This window comes from Phyllobates terribilis, unplaced genomic scaffold (assembly GCF_046119375.1).
Source record: "Phyllobates terribilis strain yellow unplaced genomic scaffold, ASM4611937v1 Scaffold_11__3_contigs__length_659146591, whole genome shotgun sequence".
Lineage (NCBI taxonomy): Eukaryota > Metazoa > Chordata > Amphibia > Anura > Dendrobatidae > Phyllobates > Phyllobates terribilis.
Genome location: NW_027362771.1, coordinates 586,379,847 through 586,398,308, shown reverse-complemented (window position 1 = coordinate 586,398,308; position 18,462 = coordinate 586,379,847). Strand labels below are relative to the sequence as shown.

Below are 18,462 nucleotides of genomic sequence, written 5' to 3'. Positions count from 1 at the left end.
TTCTCTCTCACAGTTTCCTTTCTCTCGGCTTTTCACAAGTGTTCGGCAATCATTCCCTAATCTCATGTCAAATACACAACTCTCCACCCCGAGAGCCGGGAGCCTAAGTCATGAACAAAAGCTACTGGATCAAACACGGCGGGTTCAATGCCCAAATCCCTTTCTGGGTCCACCTAACATCTTTTTTTCACATGGAAAAAGAATGAGTGTGCTGAGAGGGCGAGGTCCCCGGGAAGGAGCGATGTGTTTGTAGAGGACATTACTGAGCGGTGCAGTATATATATAGCAGGTGGAGTGGTTTATATACCCATTACTCACAGCATGGCCGCCTCCACCCTGTCTGACAGCTGATACAGGCTGGAAAGCAAAGAGTGATTGTCCCTTTCTCCATGCCAATGCTTCTGTATGTGTTTTGTGGGATACTCCCTGTTTTTGCTTTTAGTACCTGCCTCCTCCACCTCCCCTTTCTCTTTGATCTTCTCCGAGGTGGACAGACAGGTCAGGCTGGCGTACAGCACTCAAAGAGTCTAACTGGGCATCAATGGCGCCCGCTGATAAAGGTACCCATGGCGTAGTATAAAATGTTATTAATATGTATAAACTCAGACCACAGATCAGATCCCTAAATAAACTCAAACCCCAGAGCCCTAAGTAAACTCTGACCCCAGATCAGATCCCTAAATAAACTCAAACTCCAGATCAGAGCCCTAAATAAACTCAATCCCTAGATCAGACCTCTAAATAAATTATCGCCACCCAGGTCAGACCCTTAAATAAGCTCAGACCTGAGAGTACACCTCTAAGAGATTTAGACCCCGACCAGACCTCTAACTAAACTCAGACCCCAGATCAGACCCCTAACTAAACTCAGATCCCAGACCAGACCCCTAAATAAACTCAATCCCTAGATCAGACCTCTAAATAAATTCTGATAATCCAGATCAGACCCCTAAATAAGCTCAGACCTGAGAGTACACCTCTAAGAGATTCAAACCCCAGACCAGACCCCTAAATAAACTCAGACCCCAGACTAGACCCCTAAACAAACTTAGACACCAGACCAGGCCCCTTAACATACTCCCTCCCCAGACCGGGACCATAAATAAATTCAGACCTAATACCAGACCCTAAAATAAATGTTGACCACAGACTACACCCATAACTAAGTTCAGATCCCAGAATTAATACTGAACTTTGACCAGACCTGTACATAATCCAGACCACAAAACGCCAAATAAATTCAGCTCCCAGATCTTAAAATAAATTTAGAAGCCCTGACTAGAACCTTAAATAAGTTCGGACCCCAGACCAGACCCCTAAATAAACTCAGACCCCAGACCAGACCCCTAAATAAACTCAGATCCAAGAGTAGTAGACATCTAAATAAACTTAGACCCCAGACTCTATATATACTCAGTTCCGAGAGCAGAACATAAACAAGTTCAGACCCCAAACCAGACTCCTAAATATACTAAGTCCCCATATCAGGACCCTAAATAAATTCAGACCAGATCACAAAATACATTTCACCTCCAGATTAGAACCAAAAATAAGCTCAGATCCAAAAATTATTAAACCTTGAGTAGACCTGTACAGAAATTCAGACCACAAAACCTCAAAATAAATTCAGACCACAGACTAAAACATTAAAAAAGTTCAGACCGCAGACCAGACCCCTCAATAAATTCATTCCCAATACTAGACCCTTAAAGGTGTTTAGACTCTAGACTGGACCTTCTCAATACATTATGACCCCACACCAGGCCCCTAATAAATTCTGACACCACACCAGGCCCCTAATAAATTCTGACACCACACCAGACCCCCTACATAAATTCAGACACCCAAACCCTATATTAATTCAGAGCCCAAACCAAACCCCAAAATTAAAACTCACCCTTTAACGGACCTGTAAATAAATTAAGACCCCAGATCATTAAATATGTTCAGATCCCACAGAAAACCTCAATTAAATTCATTCCGGGGACCTGAACGCTAAATAAATCCAGGCCCTGCTCCAGAACCCTTAATACCTTCAAATCCCCAGACCATACCCAAAAATTAGTACAGACCCCAGACCAGACCTCAAATTATATTCAGTCCAAGACCAGTCCCATTCATTAATTCAGACTCCAGGTCAGCCGGACCTGCATGTACCACCTCAGCTCCATCACTTACAGCATGGCAGGGTGCCGACGGGTTGCAGGGACAGGCGGGGTCGCTCCTGCTCTAGACCGCCGTGGCCGTTGATGGTATTCCTGTTAAGCCCACCCATGGGTCAGGCTTTATAGGAGACACTGATTTCCCCTAAATACAACTGTAATGCAACAGTGATAGAACAAGTGATCATATGAACGCAGGTTCAAGCCCCTGAATTAAACTAAAAAATAAAGTAAAAAAAAAATAAAAAATTTAATCACTCCTTTTCCCCCATTAAAAATAAATTCATTAAAAAAAAATTATATATATTCGGCTTTGCCACATCCATAAAAGTCCTATCCATTAAAACATAAAATTATTTAACCCATATTGTACATGCAATGAGTATGCAAGTAAAGAAAGAAAAGTCCAAAATTGCCATTTTTGGTCACTGGTTCTCCCCTCAAAATTGCAATAAAAAGCGATCAAAACATTGTGTGTACCCAAAAATGGTATCAATAAAAACATCAACTAACAACACAAAAAACAAGCCCTCACACAGCCTCATCGATAGACAAAAACAAAATCTACGGGTGTCAGAAAATGGCGACAGACACCAATTTTTTTTTTTTTACGGTAATTTTTTTTCAATTTTTACAAGTTTGGTGTCGCCGTAATCGTACTGGACAACGAATGTGCTTCTTTTTTTTTTGCCATTTCACTGCATTTGTTTTATTTTTCTAAGTTTTCGGTACATGATATGGTAAAATGAACGGTGTCGTTCAAAACTGAAAAATATAGGAAAATGGAAAAATGTAGAAAAACGTAAAAATTAAAATCTTGTGAAAGGGGGGGGGGGGGGATGAAAATTGGCTAAGAGGCCAGTGACGTCTTAGAAGGAGGACAGAGGGGAAGATGTACTTTTTTTGATAATAAGTAAGGAGTGATGAATGATTCTCGGAGACGTCAGCAGTAGATCCGGTTTGATAGCATATTTGAAATAGGTTGCCCGAGTCCAAGTCAGGGCTTTGGCTGTATGTGGGGCAGGAAAATATTAGGTTGTGCTTTAATTACTTTCATCTGTCCAGATACATACAGGTGCATCTCACTAAATTAGAATATCATCAAAAAGTTCATTTATTTCAGTTCTTCAATACAAAAAGTGAAACTCCTATATTATATAGAGTCATTACACACAGAGGGATCTATTATATAGAGTCATTACACACAGAGGGATCTATTATATAGAGTCATTACACACAGAGGGATCTATTATATAGAGTCATTACACACAGAGGGATCTATTATATAGAGTCATTACACGCAGAGGGATCTATTATATAGAGTCATTACACACAGAGGGATCTATTATATAGAGTCATTACACACAGAGTGATCTATTATATAGAGTCATTACACACAGTGATCTATTATATAGAGTCATTACACACAGAGGGATCTATTATATAGAGTAATTACACACAGAGTGATCTATTATATAGAGTCATTACACACAGAGGGATCTATTATATAGAGTCATTACACACAGAGGGATGTATTATATAGAGTCATTACACAGAGGGATCTATTATATAGAGTCATTACACACAGAGGGATCTATTATATAGAGTCATTACACACAGAGGGATCTATTATATAGAGTCATTACACACAGAGTGATCTATTATATAGAGTCATTACACACAGAGGGATCTATTATATAGAGTCATTACACACAGAGGGATCTATTATATAGAGTCATTACACACAGGGATCTATTATATAGAGTCATTACACACAGATGGATCTATTATATAGAGTCATTACACACAGAGGGATCTATTATATAGAGTCATTACACACAGAGGGATCTATTATATAGAGTCATTACACGCAGAGGGATCTATTATATAGAGTCATTACACACAGAGGGATCTATTATATAGAGTCATTACACACAGAGTGATCTATTATATAGAGTCATTACACACAGTGATCTATTATATAGAGTCATTACACACAGAGGGATCTATTATATAGAGTAATTACACACAGAGTGATCTATTATATAGAGTCATTACACACAGAGGGATCTATTATATAGAGTCATTACACACAGAGGGATGTATTATATAGAGTCATTACACAGAGGGATCTATTATATAGAGTCATTACACACAGAGGGATCTATTATATAGAGTCATTACACACAGAGGGATCTATTATATAGAGTCATTACACACAGAGTGATCTATTATATAGAGTCATTACACACAGAGGGATCTATTATATAGAGTCATTACACACAGAGGGATCTATTATATAGAGTCATTACACACAGGGATCTATTATATAGAGTCATTACACACAGATGGATCTATTATATAGAGTCATTACACACAGAGGGATCTATTATATAGAGTCATTACACGCAGAGGGATCTATTATATAGAGTCATTACACACAGAGTGATCTATTATATAGAGTCATTACACACAGAGTGATCTATTCCAAGTGTTTATTTCTGTTAATGTTGGTGATTATGGCTTACAGCCAATGAAAACACAAAAGTTAGGGGTTATCCAGCACTATTTTCTTTTTTTACTACGGGGCTAACAGGCAGGTATTTGCTACCTACCGGTCTGTTGTGCCCGGTGCCGATCTCTGCCGGCTCAGAATGGTCACAGCCCGCTCCTGCCGGTGATTCTGCAGCTCCCGCTCTGCTCTGTTGATCGGGTGTGATTGCCAATGTCATGCTGATTGAACGCCAGCTCCCCGCTGCCTAACTGCAGGGAGCTCGCTGTCAATCAGCATGATGTCGGCAGTCACACCCTGTCGACAGAGCAGCCCAGAAGAAGAAGAGCAGCTCTGCTGACATGGAGCAGCTGAGTTGCCGGCAGGAGCGGTCAGTGACCATTCTGTGCCGGATAAAACAGGCACATAGATAGCAACTACCAGCTGGTTAGTGTTTTGGCTCATATTAAAAAAATAATTTAGTCCTGGATAACCCCTTTAACTTAAGTTGGTGAGAATCAATTCGCCATAGCAGGTCCATCGGCCACAAAAGGAATCCTTGGCTGCTGGAAGGGAGCGAGAGAACCGCCTGTTACCTGACGACATCCGCGAATCTTCTTTTAATTAGCCGGCCTGGCGTGATGTCATTGTTGTGGCGTGATGTCATTGTTGTGGTGTGATGTCATTGTTGTGGGGTGATGTCATTGTTGTAGGGTGATGTCAATGTTTTGGCGTGATGTCATTGTTGTGGGGTGATGTCATTGTTGTGGCGTGACGTCATTGTTGTGGGGTGATGTCATTGTTGTAGGGTGATGTCAATGTTGTGGGGTGATGTCATTGTTGTGGCGTGACGTCATTGTTGTGGCGTGATGTCATTGTTGTGGGGTGATGTCATTGTTGTGGCGTGATGTCATTGTTGTGGGGTGATGTCATTGTTGTGGCGTGATGTCATTGTTGTGGCGTGATGTCATTGTTGTGGGGTGATGTCATTGTTGTGGGGTGATGTCATTGTTGTGACGTGATGTCATTGTTGTGGCATGATGTCATTGTTGTGGCGTGATGTCATTGTTGTGGCGTGATGTCATTGTTGTGGGGTGATGTCATTGTTGTGGCGTGATGTCATTCTTGTGGCGTGATGTCATTGTTGTGGCGTGATGTCATTGTTGTGGGGTGATGTCATTGTTGTAGGGTGATGTCAATGTTGTGGCATGATGTCATTGTTGTGGGGTGATGTCATTGTTGTGGCGTGACGTCATTGTTGTGTGGTGACCACATGTGACGTTGCACCATAAGAAGAGTCACGGGTACCGTCAGATAACAGGCGACTCTAACGGCTCCCGTACTGGGGAACAGATTACTGTCGTGGCCGATGAAATCGACTCCCACCAACTCTAGAGTTAACCTGCACGATTTGCCAGCTTTTCCGAAAAGGATCCCATGTTACCGCCAGGGTCTGTTTTTACTGATTTGACTTGGAGGGGAAGATTATTTTAGAAACTCTTCTTTTTTTGGGAACTGCCTAATTTTGGATAATGTGAATCTAGGCTAGACTCCGGTTCATCATTTGCGGGGATGAGGGGGGTTATTTTAAAGCCTTTTTTTTTTGTCTAGTCTTTCTTCTTTTTTTTGCACCGCCGGACTTGGCGCTAAATTCAGTAAAATTGTGCAGGATATTTCGCAACTGTGCAATAAACTCAAAGATGCATTTTTCCCCTCTTTTGTTTTACTTCTGTCTTTTTTGAGGAAATTGTTGCTCAATAGTTTCAATAAGCTTTAAAATGTCACAGGTTACTCCCCAACTAGAAGGTGTCTAGATCCGGGAGGCCCAAATAATGGGAAGCATCACCACGTTTGAATGCAGCCCAATAAAAATGTATGGCGCAGGAGAACGCTGCTAATCCGGCCTGAAGAAAATCTGATAATCCGCCACTTGCTCCCAGCACAGGATTGATAGCAGATGACGGGATAAGAGATTTCCAGGCTGGTGTAAATACGACCTTTGCCATCAGAAGAATTAGCTGCTGCTCGCTGCCCATTACATGTCACTGTTTACAGAGGGAGAGGCGTTGTCAGATACTGGGAATCCAAGCTGTAATGCCATACGCAGGGAAACTACAAATCCCAGCAGAGCCTGGCACAGAACTGCAGTACAGATTGACACTGACATGGGCTGGGTGATAAAAAAAAGAGATTTTATGTCTGGCAGGATCAACAATTTGTCAGGAACATCCCATTCACTCGACACCCGAGCCTCGGATGCTACTGTAAAGGGGGACCCCGCGTCCCACTCACTCGTCAACTCACCTATCATAGTAGTCTGGCAATGAGATAAGTGCACGACACAACCAGTTCTCACACCTACACCTAGTTCTGTGCGCACACTCCATGTCTGCTCTCCATCAGATAACCTGCTTGTTTTATGTGTAAACAGCGCTGGGGATGGGGGCAGTGATCCGATCCCGTACCCCCTGCCTTTGATCCGTATAACTATAATTCCCTTTATGACAATGTCATTCTAAGGCTACATGTAGGGAACCCACCATTTTGATAGGCCAGGAGATGCCTGCACTGGGTCACACACCAGCACACACGACACCCAGCTTTCCAGAGCACTTGACAGGTATTCTTCTTCTTGCACTCTGGCATACACAGGGTAACACAACCACGCTACACTTGCCCTCCTCAGGGTTTGTAGGGATGTTTGGAGCAGCAAGGAACAAAGTTATTACATTTTAGATTTAATATATAAAAAGAAGTACAGTGCTCAAAAAGGTAATAAAAGATGGAATAATAGAGGCTGGTGTCCTCATCTTGCTTGATTAGTACTTCTTTGGTAATTAGGATGTATACAGTCGCAGTTTGCCCTTCCATAACTGTCAGGTACTTGTTAATTACTCTCTGTAAACACTCCATGTCTGCTCTCCATCAGATAACCTGCTTCAATTATCTATTAACAGCATAGGGAGGGGGCGCGGGCAGTGATCCCGTGCCCCCGGCCTTTGATCTATACAACTATAAACCCCTTTATGACAATGTCAATCTAAGGCTACATGTAGGGAACCAAGAGAACGCCGAAATCAAGCATAATAAATTTCATGCTTCTATATTCATAACGAGTAGAGAAAAGTACAGAATCCTGTAAACTGAATAACAGGAGCGGAGCTCTGACTACTTTATTTGTAGTCTGTACCCATAGAAACACATTGGAGTTGCGTGTACTGAAAACAGTAATAAGAGTGTTGTTTTTTTCTTTTAGCAAAACTACTTGCAATTTTTCCTCTTTTTTTGATGTTCTAAACATTGGAGTGAAATAATCACATATGTAGACATACCCTTAAATCGTGTAACTGGGGGTAAGTTTCGAAGACGTCTTTTCTCGCAGGCTGAACCTGTGACTCTTACATCTGTAAATGCAGAGGAGAAGTTAATAGGACTTTAAATCTCCGACTATAATCATTATATAAGAAGGTTGAGAGTATTACTATAACTTTATTGGATGTAAATAACTACCGACTGTCTCCATGGTAACAGACTACAAACAAACCGTGTGTCGTCAGACCCTGCTGTCGCGCTTTACTCTGCCCTGTCGTCCTGCTAATCTACACACAGGAGGCAGATGGAAGAAGGCTGCACTCAGATCTGACTACAAACAGAGCTTGCTTACGGTCTGTAACCATGGAAACACATAGCTTGGCAGAAGCCCCCTATACACTAAACAGGATACAGCAAAATTGGTAGCAAAGTGATTACATCAGTAATGAGTGGCTTTAGGGTGCAGATAACCTGCGGTCTATGTGTAATTCTGAACGCAGCTTTGGATGCAATCAGAGAATAAGTTGTGATGGAAGTAGTTACTATAAAGAGCGACTCGGAGAATGTGAGGTGGGAGCAGAAATAATATTCTCAGGTATGTGCCGGCCCAGATGACTAATGAGCTGTTATCTCTGGGCTCCCGCCCTCCTGTGGGTATTGTCTGTGGTGTCATTCCCTTGGTGCCTGTTTTTGTTGGGGCATATTTTAGGGTTTTGTTTGCAGGCGCACCCTCCGCCCGGCTCTCTGCTCCCATTCTCCGCACTGCTGACATTCTTGTACGCAGCCGGGGATACAGGCTGCCACGTACCGAAACCGCACGTCACAGCAACAATGTGTGGGGCTGTATTAGTAATGCATGAGTGCTGTATGTGTGCTGTATTAGTAATGTATGGGTGCTGTATTAGTAATGTATGGGTGCTACATTAGTATTGTATGGGTGCTATATTAGTAATGTATGGGTGCTGTATTAGTATTGTATGGGTGCTGTATATATGCTATATTAGTAATGTATGGGTGCTGTATTAGTATTGTATGGGTGCTATATTAGTAATGTATGGATGCTGTATTGTCAGTGTCACTGTTTCCTGTATGTACGCTTTATTGCAACTTTATAGGCTATGTGCATGTATCCGTAATATATGAGTAATGGAAATGCATGGGTGATGTGCTGCAATGTATCCTGCATGGGTGATGTGCTGCAATGTATCCTGCATGGGTGATGTGCTGCAATGTATTCTGAATGGGTGATGTATGGACAACACGCATATATTGGTAATACATTGATGCAGAATGTATGTAGTATTGGTCATGTATTGACACGCTATGGATGCAGCCAGTGTTGGTGATGTGTTTGTACAGTATGTGTGATGTCCATGTAGTGGCGATGTATGGGTGCTCTATGGATGATTATTACTGAATATTAGGCTCGGGTCACATGACAGTTATTAATCATTTACAGTTTCCTAGGTTACAGACTTGCAATGTATCTGTAAGGATTAGGAGCCATACTGCGGCTTCTGATTTTTTTCTCGCACCCACATGCAAAACAGGACGTGGGTCTCCACCCCTCCATCCATCTTGCTGTTGAAGAAGTAAAACATGTCATAAGTGATATTATAGTAGTGTCTAAACCTACTTCTAGTTCACCATAACCGCGCACTAATTGTCACTTTGTCACCTACACAGCTGCAATAAAATGGCGGTAACCAAGTGCAGTGACCTCCTCTGTACCTATACAGGAGTTTAGTACACAGCACCCGTTACCATAGTAACACGCCTCTCACACCACATGACTTGCCAGCAACTGACATGGCGGCGCGCAATCAGGCTTCAAAGATTCCGTCTGACGTCACTTCCTCTTTTTTTCATGTCTTTCTTGACATTTGTGTCTCTATTGCTGGAGCCATTTTTCCGGAGCCGGAATATGTTTCTTCTAACCAGAAGGTCTTCAAAAACATGGCCGCCCAGGTGGATTCAATCCTGCACAAAGAGAGACAATTTTTTTCTTTCTTATTTGTCGGTGACATTTGGATTTTTGTAACTTTGGGAGGCAGCTGGTGACACCGGGACGGCATGGAGCTGCTTATCAGAGGGACGGTGGGTGATTGTCGCGGAGGGAGGCCTGGATGTCATCTATTAATAAGATATATATGTCTGGGCATGGTGCTGCATCGGGTATAGATAACATCCCATAATGAACAGGTGATCTCCTATATTAGAGACACCAGCAACAATGTCTACAGCAGAGGTGGCACTACAAGTCCCAGCAGCCACTGCAAGTGTTATTTGCTGGGAATTGTAGTTCCACCAGTCTCTTGCTACAGGGAGGACTATTTGCTGATATATTCTGCTGTGATGGATATTTGCTGACCCGTCTGTTATATATTTTCTTTATAGAGGCCGATACTAAAGGGGATATATGCTCTCCAGCACGTGAGAAGCCTACATCGAGCTCCGCCGAGGCTCTCACCGCTCATCCCTATAGTGGTGGAGCAAACGGTCAGTAATAAATACATGTCCTGTCTGATAGCAATACTATACTGATCCTGAGTTACATCCTGTATTATACTCCAGAGCTGCACTCAATATTCTGCTGGTGCAGTCACTGTGTACATACATTACATTACTGATCCTGAGTTACATCCTGTATTATACTCCAGAGCTGCACTCACTATTCTGCTGGTGCAGTCACTGGGTACATACATTACATTACTGATCCTGAGTTACATCCTGTATTATACTCCAGAGCTGCACTTACTATTCTGCTGGTGCAGTCACTGTGTACATACATTACATTACTGATCCGGAGTTACATCTTGTATTATACTCCAGAGCTACACTCAATATTCTGCTGGTGCAGTCGCTGTGTACATACATTACATTACTGATCCTGAGTTACATCCTGTATTATACACCAGAGCTGCACTTACTATTCTGCTGGTGAAGTCACTGTGTACATACATTACATTACTGATCCTGAGTTACATCCTGTATTATACTCCAGAGCTGCACTCACTATTCTGCTGGTGAAGTCACTGTGTACATACATTACATTACTGATCCTGTACTGATCCTGAGTTACATCCTGTATTATACTCCAGAGCTGCACTCACTATTCTGCTGGTGCAGTCACTGTGTACACACATTACATTACTGATCCTGAGTTACATCCTGTATTATACTCCAGAGCTGCGCTCATTGTTCTGCTGGTGCAGTCACTGTGTACATACATTACATTACTTATCCTGTATTATACTCCAGAGCTACACTCACTATTCTGCTGGTGCAGTCACTGTGTACATACATTACTTATTCTGTACTGATCCTGAGTTATGCCCTGTATTATACTCCAGAGCTGCACTCACTTTTCTGCTGGTGCAGTCACTCTGTACATACATTACATTACTGATCCTGAGTTATATTCTGTATTATAATCCAGAGCTGCACTCACTATTCTACTGGTGCAGTCACTGTGTACATACATTACATTACTTATCCTGTATTATACTCCAGAGCTACACTCACTATTCTGCTGGTGCAGTCACTGTGTACATACATTACTTATTCTGTACTGATCCTGAGTTATGCCCTGTATTATACTCCAGAGCTGCACTCGCTATTCTGCTGGTGCAGTCACTCTGTACATACATTACATTACTGATCCTGAGTTATATTCTGTATTATAATCCAGAGCTGCACTCACTATTCTGCTGGTGCAGTCACTGTGTACATACATTACATTACTGATCCTGAGTTACATCCTGTATTATACTCCAGCGCTGCACTCACTATTCTGCTGGTGGAGTCACTGTGTATATACATTACATTACTGATCCTGTACTGATCCTGAGTTACATCCTGTATTATACTGCAGAGCTGCACTCACTATTCTGCTGGTGCAGTCACTGTGTACATACATTACTGATCCTGAGTTACATCCTGTATTATACTCCAGAGCTGCGCTCACATGTCTCTTACAGTGGTGGCAGTGCAGAAGTTTCACTTTTTCTCCATTATTCTGATTGCAGGGCCGCGGGGAGCGAGCATATGACATTTACTCCAGGTTGCTGCGGGAGCGTATTATCTGCGTCATGGGGCCGGTGAGATTCCTAATCATTAACCCCTTCTCTTCTCCAGCGCCCCTCCCCCATCACTCGCATTTATTTCTTCATTCATTTAGATTGACGACTCTCTCTCCAGCCTGGTGATCGCTCAGCTCCTGTTCCTGCAGTCAGAGAGTAACAAGAAGCCTATTCACATGTACATCAACAGCCCAGGTAACCGGTCACCTGAGGAACCTTCCTGCTCGGGGGTCACCTCCATGTTTATGTGACGCCCGCTTCCCTTTGCTTATATCTATTTGCAGGGGGCTCGGTGACGGCCGGTCTGGCCATATATGACACCATGCAGTATATACTGAACCCCATCTGTACGTGGTGTGTGGGACAAGCAGCCAGTATGGGGTCCCTCCTCCTGGCAGCCGGATCCCATGGAATGAGACACTCTTTGCCAAACTCCCGAATTATGATCCACCAGCCCTCAGGAGGAGCCCGGGTAAGTCACGTTCACCTATATGCACAGACATGGAGGTGTTACCTATGTGGCCATCGCTTGGACATAGAGATGGAGTGCAGAGGTAACAGTTACCTCTGTAAGCTGGCAGTCCGAAAGTCTACTCTGCTATGTGAGAAGACATATGGTACTGTGACACATTTGGGGGCCACATTGGATGTCGTACTGATATCTCTATATCATCCTCAGGGTCAGGCCACAGACATCGCTATACAGGCGGAGGAAATCCTGAAGCTCAAGAAACAGATCAACGAGATTTACGCAAAGCACACGCGTCAGCCGCTGTCTCTGATCGGTGAGTGCACGCTCCACCCCACACCTCATGGTCCAGTCAGCGGTCCCGGCTGTCATGTACTGTGTCATACCCTTCATGGGCTTAGGGTGTGTTCACACTGTATCTTTTTAAGATTTCTTTTTTTCTTGCTCTTAAAACGCCCAAAAAAAAACCCAGAATGAACTTATTAATTTCTATGTAAAAAATGAATGGCAGGGTTCACATTCGCCCACATTTTTCAGCGTCTCCTCTGCAAAAATCACTTTTTTTTTCTTCATGGAGATCAAAAACTCTTGAAAAATGAAAAAAAAAAAAAGCCGAATAAATAAATAAAACTACAGAAAGCAATGTGTTTCATGCAGGAAAACTAGTCATTTTGAAACTTTGCAAAAAAGACAGTGTGAACACATCCTTAGGCCTGAGCGGTCACATTTTAAGGTTTTCCCCTGGTTGGCTATCTCTGGGTGTTTCCTTGTGACGCAGTGGCACCTCCTGCCAATACTTATTTTTTCTGTAGTTTTCATCCATTTAATTTCCCGGTAGGAGATGACGGGTCATCTCAGCTCCCACCCATATAACACCTATGTTTCCCACCCCCAGAGTCCGTCATGGAGAGAGATCGCTACATGAGTCCCACAGAAGCTCAGGAGTTTGGGATCCTGGACAAGGTGTTGGTGCACCCCCCTCAAAATGGAGAAGATGAACCAGAACTTGTCCGAAAATCAGAGGAGCAGCCGCCACTGCCGCCACCATCCGAGCCTTAGCGGAGAGGCAGGACTGTGCAGCTACAGGTCACACCACGGCCTGGCAGTGCCCTCACCCACTGGAGACCCCATCATCGGATGTGGCGAGACTGCTGGACATTAATGTATAATTCACATTATACTGCCCCCTGCTGGCACAGACAAGGCGGATTTCTCCCCACCAGTAGGAACTGTGCAGAGGGATCTCTATCACGTCTCTGACTCTCTGATCGTAGCTTCTGGCTTGTAGGGCAAAGAAAAAAAATGAAAATAAAATAATTTTCACATATCCTGATGCGGTTTTATCTTCTGGCCACTGATGCTAAACAGCAGATCGTGTGCAGCGCTTACAAGCTGTATGATATCGGGCTTGTAAGCACAATTTTAAAGCTAGACAGGATCGCTGGAGTGCGGCACTACCTCCATATCCCGACCCGCTTTATATATTTCTCATTATTGCCAAAGACGAACAACAACCATGGAAAAAAAACAGAAGGAGGTTCTAAGACTTATGAAGGTCTTAATTATTATATTGAGCCCACAAGTAGTCCCATGGGGCCCCAAATGGTATCGAATATGTCCACTCTTGCATTCCATATTGCCGTCATATATTCCATATATCGGAGATTCTGTTTAATACGTCCTGATAGGAGGGGGATTGATCTGCTCCCAGTGGAGAAATATCCAAGAGCTTCTGTCAGCATCTGGAGTAGTAAGTTAGATTAATTCTTTCCCATCCCCTTAGGGCAAACAGGTCATACTCTGGTCCATTTGCCAAATCTGGCCCGCAGGGTGGTTATATTTGGCCCTCGACACCAGAACCGCCACCCCTATGTGGGCCCATTATTCTGTATGGAGGACTATGTGGGGCCCATTATTCTGTATGGAGGACTATGTGGGGCCATTATACTGTATGGAGGACTATATGGGGCCATTATACTGTATGGAGGACTATGTGGGGCCCATTATACTGTATGGAGGACTATATGGGGCCATTATACTGTATGGAGGACTATGTGGGGCCCATTATTCTGTATGGAGCACTATATGGGGCCATTATACTGTATGGAGGACTATGTGGGGCCCATTATTCTGTATGGAGGACTATGTGGGGCCATTATACTGTATGGAGGACTATATGGGGCCATTATACTGTATGGAGGACTATGTGGGGCCCATTATTCTGTATGGAGCACTATATGGGGCCATTATACTGTATGGAGGACTATGTGGGGCCCATTATTCTGTATAGAGGACTATATGGAGCCCATTATACTGTATGGAGGACTATGTGGGGCCATTATACTGTATAGAGCACTATGTGGGGCCATTATACTGTATGGAGGACTATATGGGGCCATTATACTGTATGGAGGACTGTGGGGCCCATTATTCTGTATGGAGCACTATATGGGGCCATTATACTGTATGAAGGACTATGTGGGGCCCATTATTCTGTATAGAGGACTATGTGGAGCCCATTATACTGTATGGAGGACTATGTGGGGCCCATTATACTGTATGGAGGACTATGTGGGGCCCATTATACTGTATGGAGGACTATGTGGGGCCCATTATTCTGTATGGAGCACTATATGGGGCCCTTATACTGTATGGAGGACTATGTGGATCCATTATTCTGTATGGAGGACTATGTTGGGGCCATTATTCTGTATGGAGGACTATGGTGGGGCCATTATACTGTATGGAGGACTATGTGGGGCCATTATACTGTATGGAGGACTATGTAGGGCCATTATTCTGTATGGAGGACTATGTGGGGCCCATTATTCTGTATAGAGGACTATGTGGGGCCATTATACTGTATGGAGGACTATGTGGGCCCATTATACTGTATGGAGGACTATGTGGGGCCCATTATACTGTATGGAGGACTATGTGGGGCCCATTATTCTGTATGGAGCACTATATGGGGCCCTTATACTGTATGGAGGACTATGTGGATCCATTATTCTGTATGGAGGACTATGGTGGGGCCATTATTCTGTATGGAGGACTATGGTGGGGCCATTATACTGTATGGAGGACTATGTGGGGCCATTATACTGTATGGAGGACTATGTAGGGCCATTATTCTGTATGGAGGACTATGTGGATCCATTATTCTGTATGGAGGACTATGTGGGGCCATTATACTGTATGGAGGACTATGTGGGGCCATTATACTGTATGGAGTACTATGTGGGGCCCATTATTCTGTATGAAGGACTATGTGGGGCCATTATACTGTATGGAGGACTATGTGGGGCCCATTATTCTGTATGGAGGATTATGTGGGGCCATTATTCTGTATGGAGGACTATGTGGGGTCCATTATACTGTATGGAGGACTCTGTGGGGCCCATTATACTGTACGGAGGACTATGTGGAGCCCGTTATACTGTACGGAGGACTATGTGGAGCCCGTTATTCTGTACGGAGGACTATGTGGGGCCCGTTATTCTGTACGGAGGACTATGTGGGGCTCTTTATTCTGTACGGAGGACTATGTGGAGCCCGTTATTCTGTATGGAGGACTATGTGGGGCCCGTTATTCTGTATGGAGGACTATGTGGGGCCCGTTATTCTGTATGGAGGACTATGTGGGGCCCGTTATTCTGTATGGAGGACTATGTGGGGCCCGTTATTCTGTATGGAGGACTATGTGGGGCCCGTTATTCTGTATGCAGGACTATGTGGGGCCCGTTATTCTGTATGGAGGACTATGTGGGGCCCGTTATTCTGTATGGAGGACTATGTGGGGCCCGTTATTCTGTATGGAGGACTATGTGGGGCCCGTTATTCTGTATGGAGGACTATGTGGGGCCCGTTATTCTGTATGGAGGACTATGTGGGGCCCGTTAGTCCTCCATACAGAATAACGGCCCCACATAGTCCTCTATACAGAATAACGGGCCCCACATAGTCCTCCATACAGAATATGTGGGGCCCGTTATTCTGTATAGAGGACTATGTGGGGCCGTTATTCTGTATGGAGGACTATGTGGGGCCCGTTATTCTGTATGGAGGACTATGTGGGGCCCGTTATTCTGTATGGAGGACTATGTGGGGCCCGTTATTCTGTATGGAGGACTATGTGGGGCCCGTTATTCTGTATGGAGGACTATGTGGGGCCCGTTATTCTGTATGGAGGACTATGTGGGGCCCGTTTTTCTGTATGGAGGACTATGTGGGGCCCGTTTTTCTGTATGGAGGACTATGTGGGGCCCGTTTTTCTGTATGGAGGACTATGTGGGGCCCGTTATTCTGTATGGAGGACTATGTGGGGCCCGTTATTCTGTATGGAGTACTATGTGGGGCCCGTTATTCTGTATGGAGGACTATGTGGGGCCCGTTATTCTGTATGGAGGACTATGTGGGGCCCGTTATTCTGTATGGAGGACTATATGGGCCCATTATACTGTATGGAGCGCTATGTGGGGCCTGTTATTCTATATGGAGGACTATGTGGGGCCCATTATTCTGTATGGAGGACTATATGGGCCCATTATTCTGTATGGAGGACTATATGGGCCCATTATACTGTATGGAGGACTATGTGGGGCCATTATTCTGTATGGAGGACTATGTGGGGCCCGTTATTCTGTATGGAGGACTATGTGGGGCCCGTTATTCTGTATGGAGGACTATGTGGGGCCCGTTATTCTGTATGGAGGACTATGTGGGGCCCGTTATTCTGTATGGAGGACTATGTGGGGCCCGTTATTCTGTATGGAGGACTATGTGGGGCCCGTTTTTCTGTATGGAGGACTATGTGGGGCCCGTTTTTCTGTATGGAGGACTATGTGGGGCCCGTTTTTCTGTATGGAGGACTATGTGGGGCCCGTTATTCTGTATGGAGGACTATGTGGGGCCCGTTATTCTGTATGGAGGACTATGTGGGGCCCGTTATTCTGTATGGAGGACTATGTGGGGCCCGTTATTCTGTATGGAGGACTATATGGGCCCATTATACTGTATGGAGCGCTATGTGGGGCCTGTTATTCTATATGGAGGACTATGTGGGGCCCATTATTCTGTATGGAGGACTATATGGGCCCATTATACTGTATGGAGGACTATGTGGGGCCATTATTCTGTATGGAGGACTATGTGGGGCCCGTTATTCTGTATGGAGGACTATATGGGCCCATTATTCTGTATGGAGGACTATGTGGGGCCTGTTATTCTATATGGAGGACTATGTGGGGCCCATTATACTGTATACTGGTTGGACCGTGACTTTGTCCAAGTTTTTCATTTTGGCTCTCTGTGTGTTTGAGTTGGACATCCCTGCCTTAGGGGTTATATTGAGCAAATGGACTGTGGGGTCCAATGGTACTTCTGCAAATAGATCCCATTATAGGGGAATTTGACCGACTGCCAGTATCTTGCCAGTCTAGGACATGTCCAAAGGAAGTGAGCTTGGGACCCAACCAAAGTACCATGGTGCCGGCAGCCATCCGGGACCAGGGGGTTCAATTTATGGAGAATTTCTGGGGTACCAAAACATCAAGATCTCATATTGATTCTCTTTGTACAATGAGGTTTTAACTGCTTTATCCCAGATAGTGTACCAGCAGTGAGATGACCGCTCTCCTCCCGGACCGGGCTCCCATTTAGTCATATAGCAGTGTTTTGTCGGGGGGGATCTGCCGTAGTTGACTGGCCTTTCTTGCATAGTTTTTTAAATTCCTTTGGTTGGGATACCCTCATTGACCCAGAAAGAGATAACACTAAGTGTTTGATCTGCATATATTTGAAAAATTCATGGTTGGTTATGGGGAAGTTTAGTTTTAATAAGGTCAACCAAGTGAATTTCCAAGGAGTCCTTGTTAACCAAATCTGCATATCTAAAGACACCTGCTGAAATCCACAGGAGAACCATTGCAGGTTCCAAGCTACTTG

At 44.1% G+C, this 18,462-nt stretch overlaps 1 protein-coding gene across 2 annotated transcripts; it reads left to right on the top strand.

The window, feature by feature from the left end:
• The first annotated feature begins 395 nt into the window (after window positions 1-395).
• On the top strand, window positions 396-13,843 carry CLPP (caseinolytic mitochondrial matrix peptidase proteolytic subunit). Of its 2 annotated transcripts, none has more exons than XM_073654337.1 (7): window positions 396-560; window positions 10,363-10,464; window positions 11,994-12,065; window positions 12,146-12,242; window positions 12,332-12,519; window positions 12,727-12,832; window positions 13,412-13,843. In XM_073654337.1, exons 1-7 carry the CDS (start codon window positions 396-398, stop codon window positions 13,573-13,575), a joined length of 894 nt encoding a protein of 297 aa, XP_073510438.1. In that variant the 3' UTR covers window positions 13,576-13,843. The 2 variants fall into 2 exon arrangements, with proteins under 2 accessions (XP_073510438.1, XP_073510439.1); XM_073654338.1 differs by lacking the exon at window positions 396-560 and adding an exon at window positions 9,892-10,062.
• The last annotated feature ends 4,619 nt before the right edge of the window (window positions 13,844-18,462 follow it).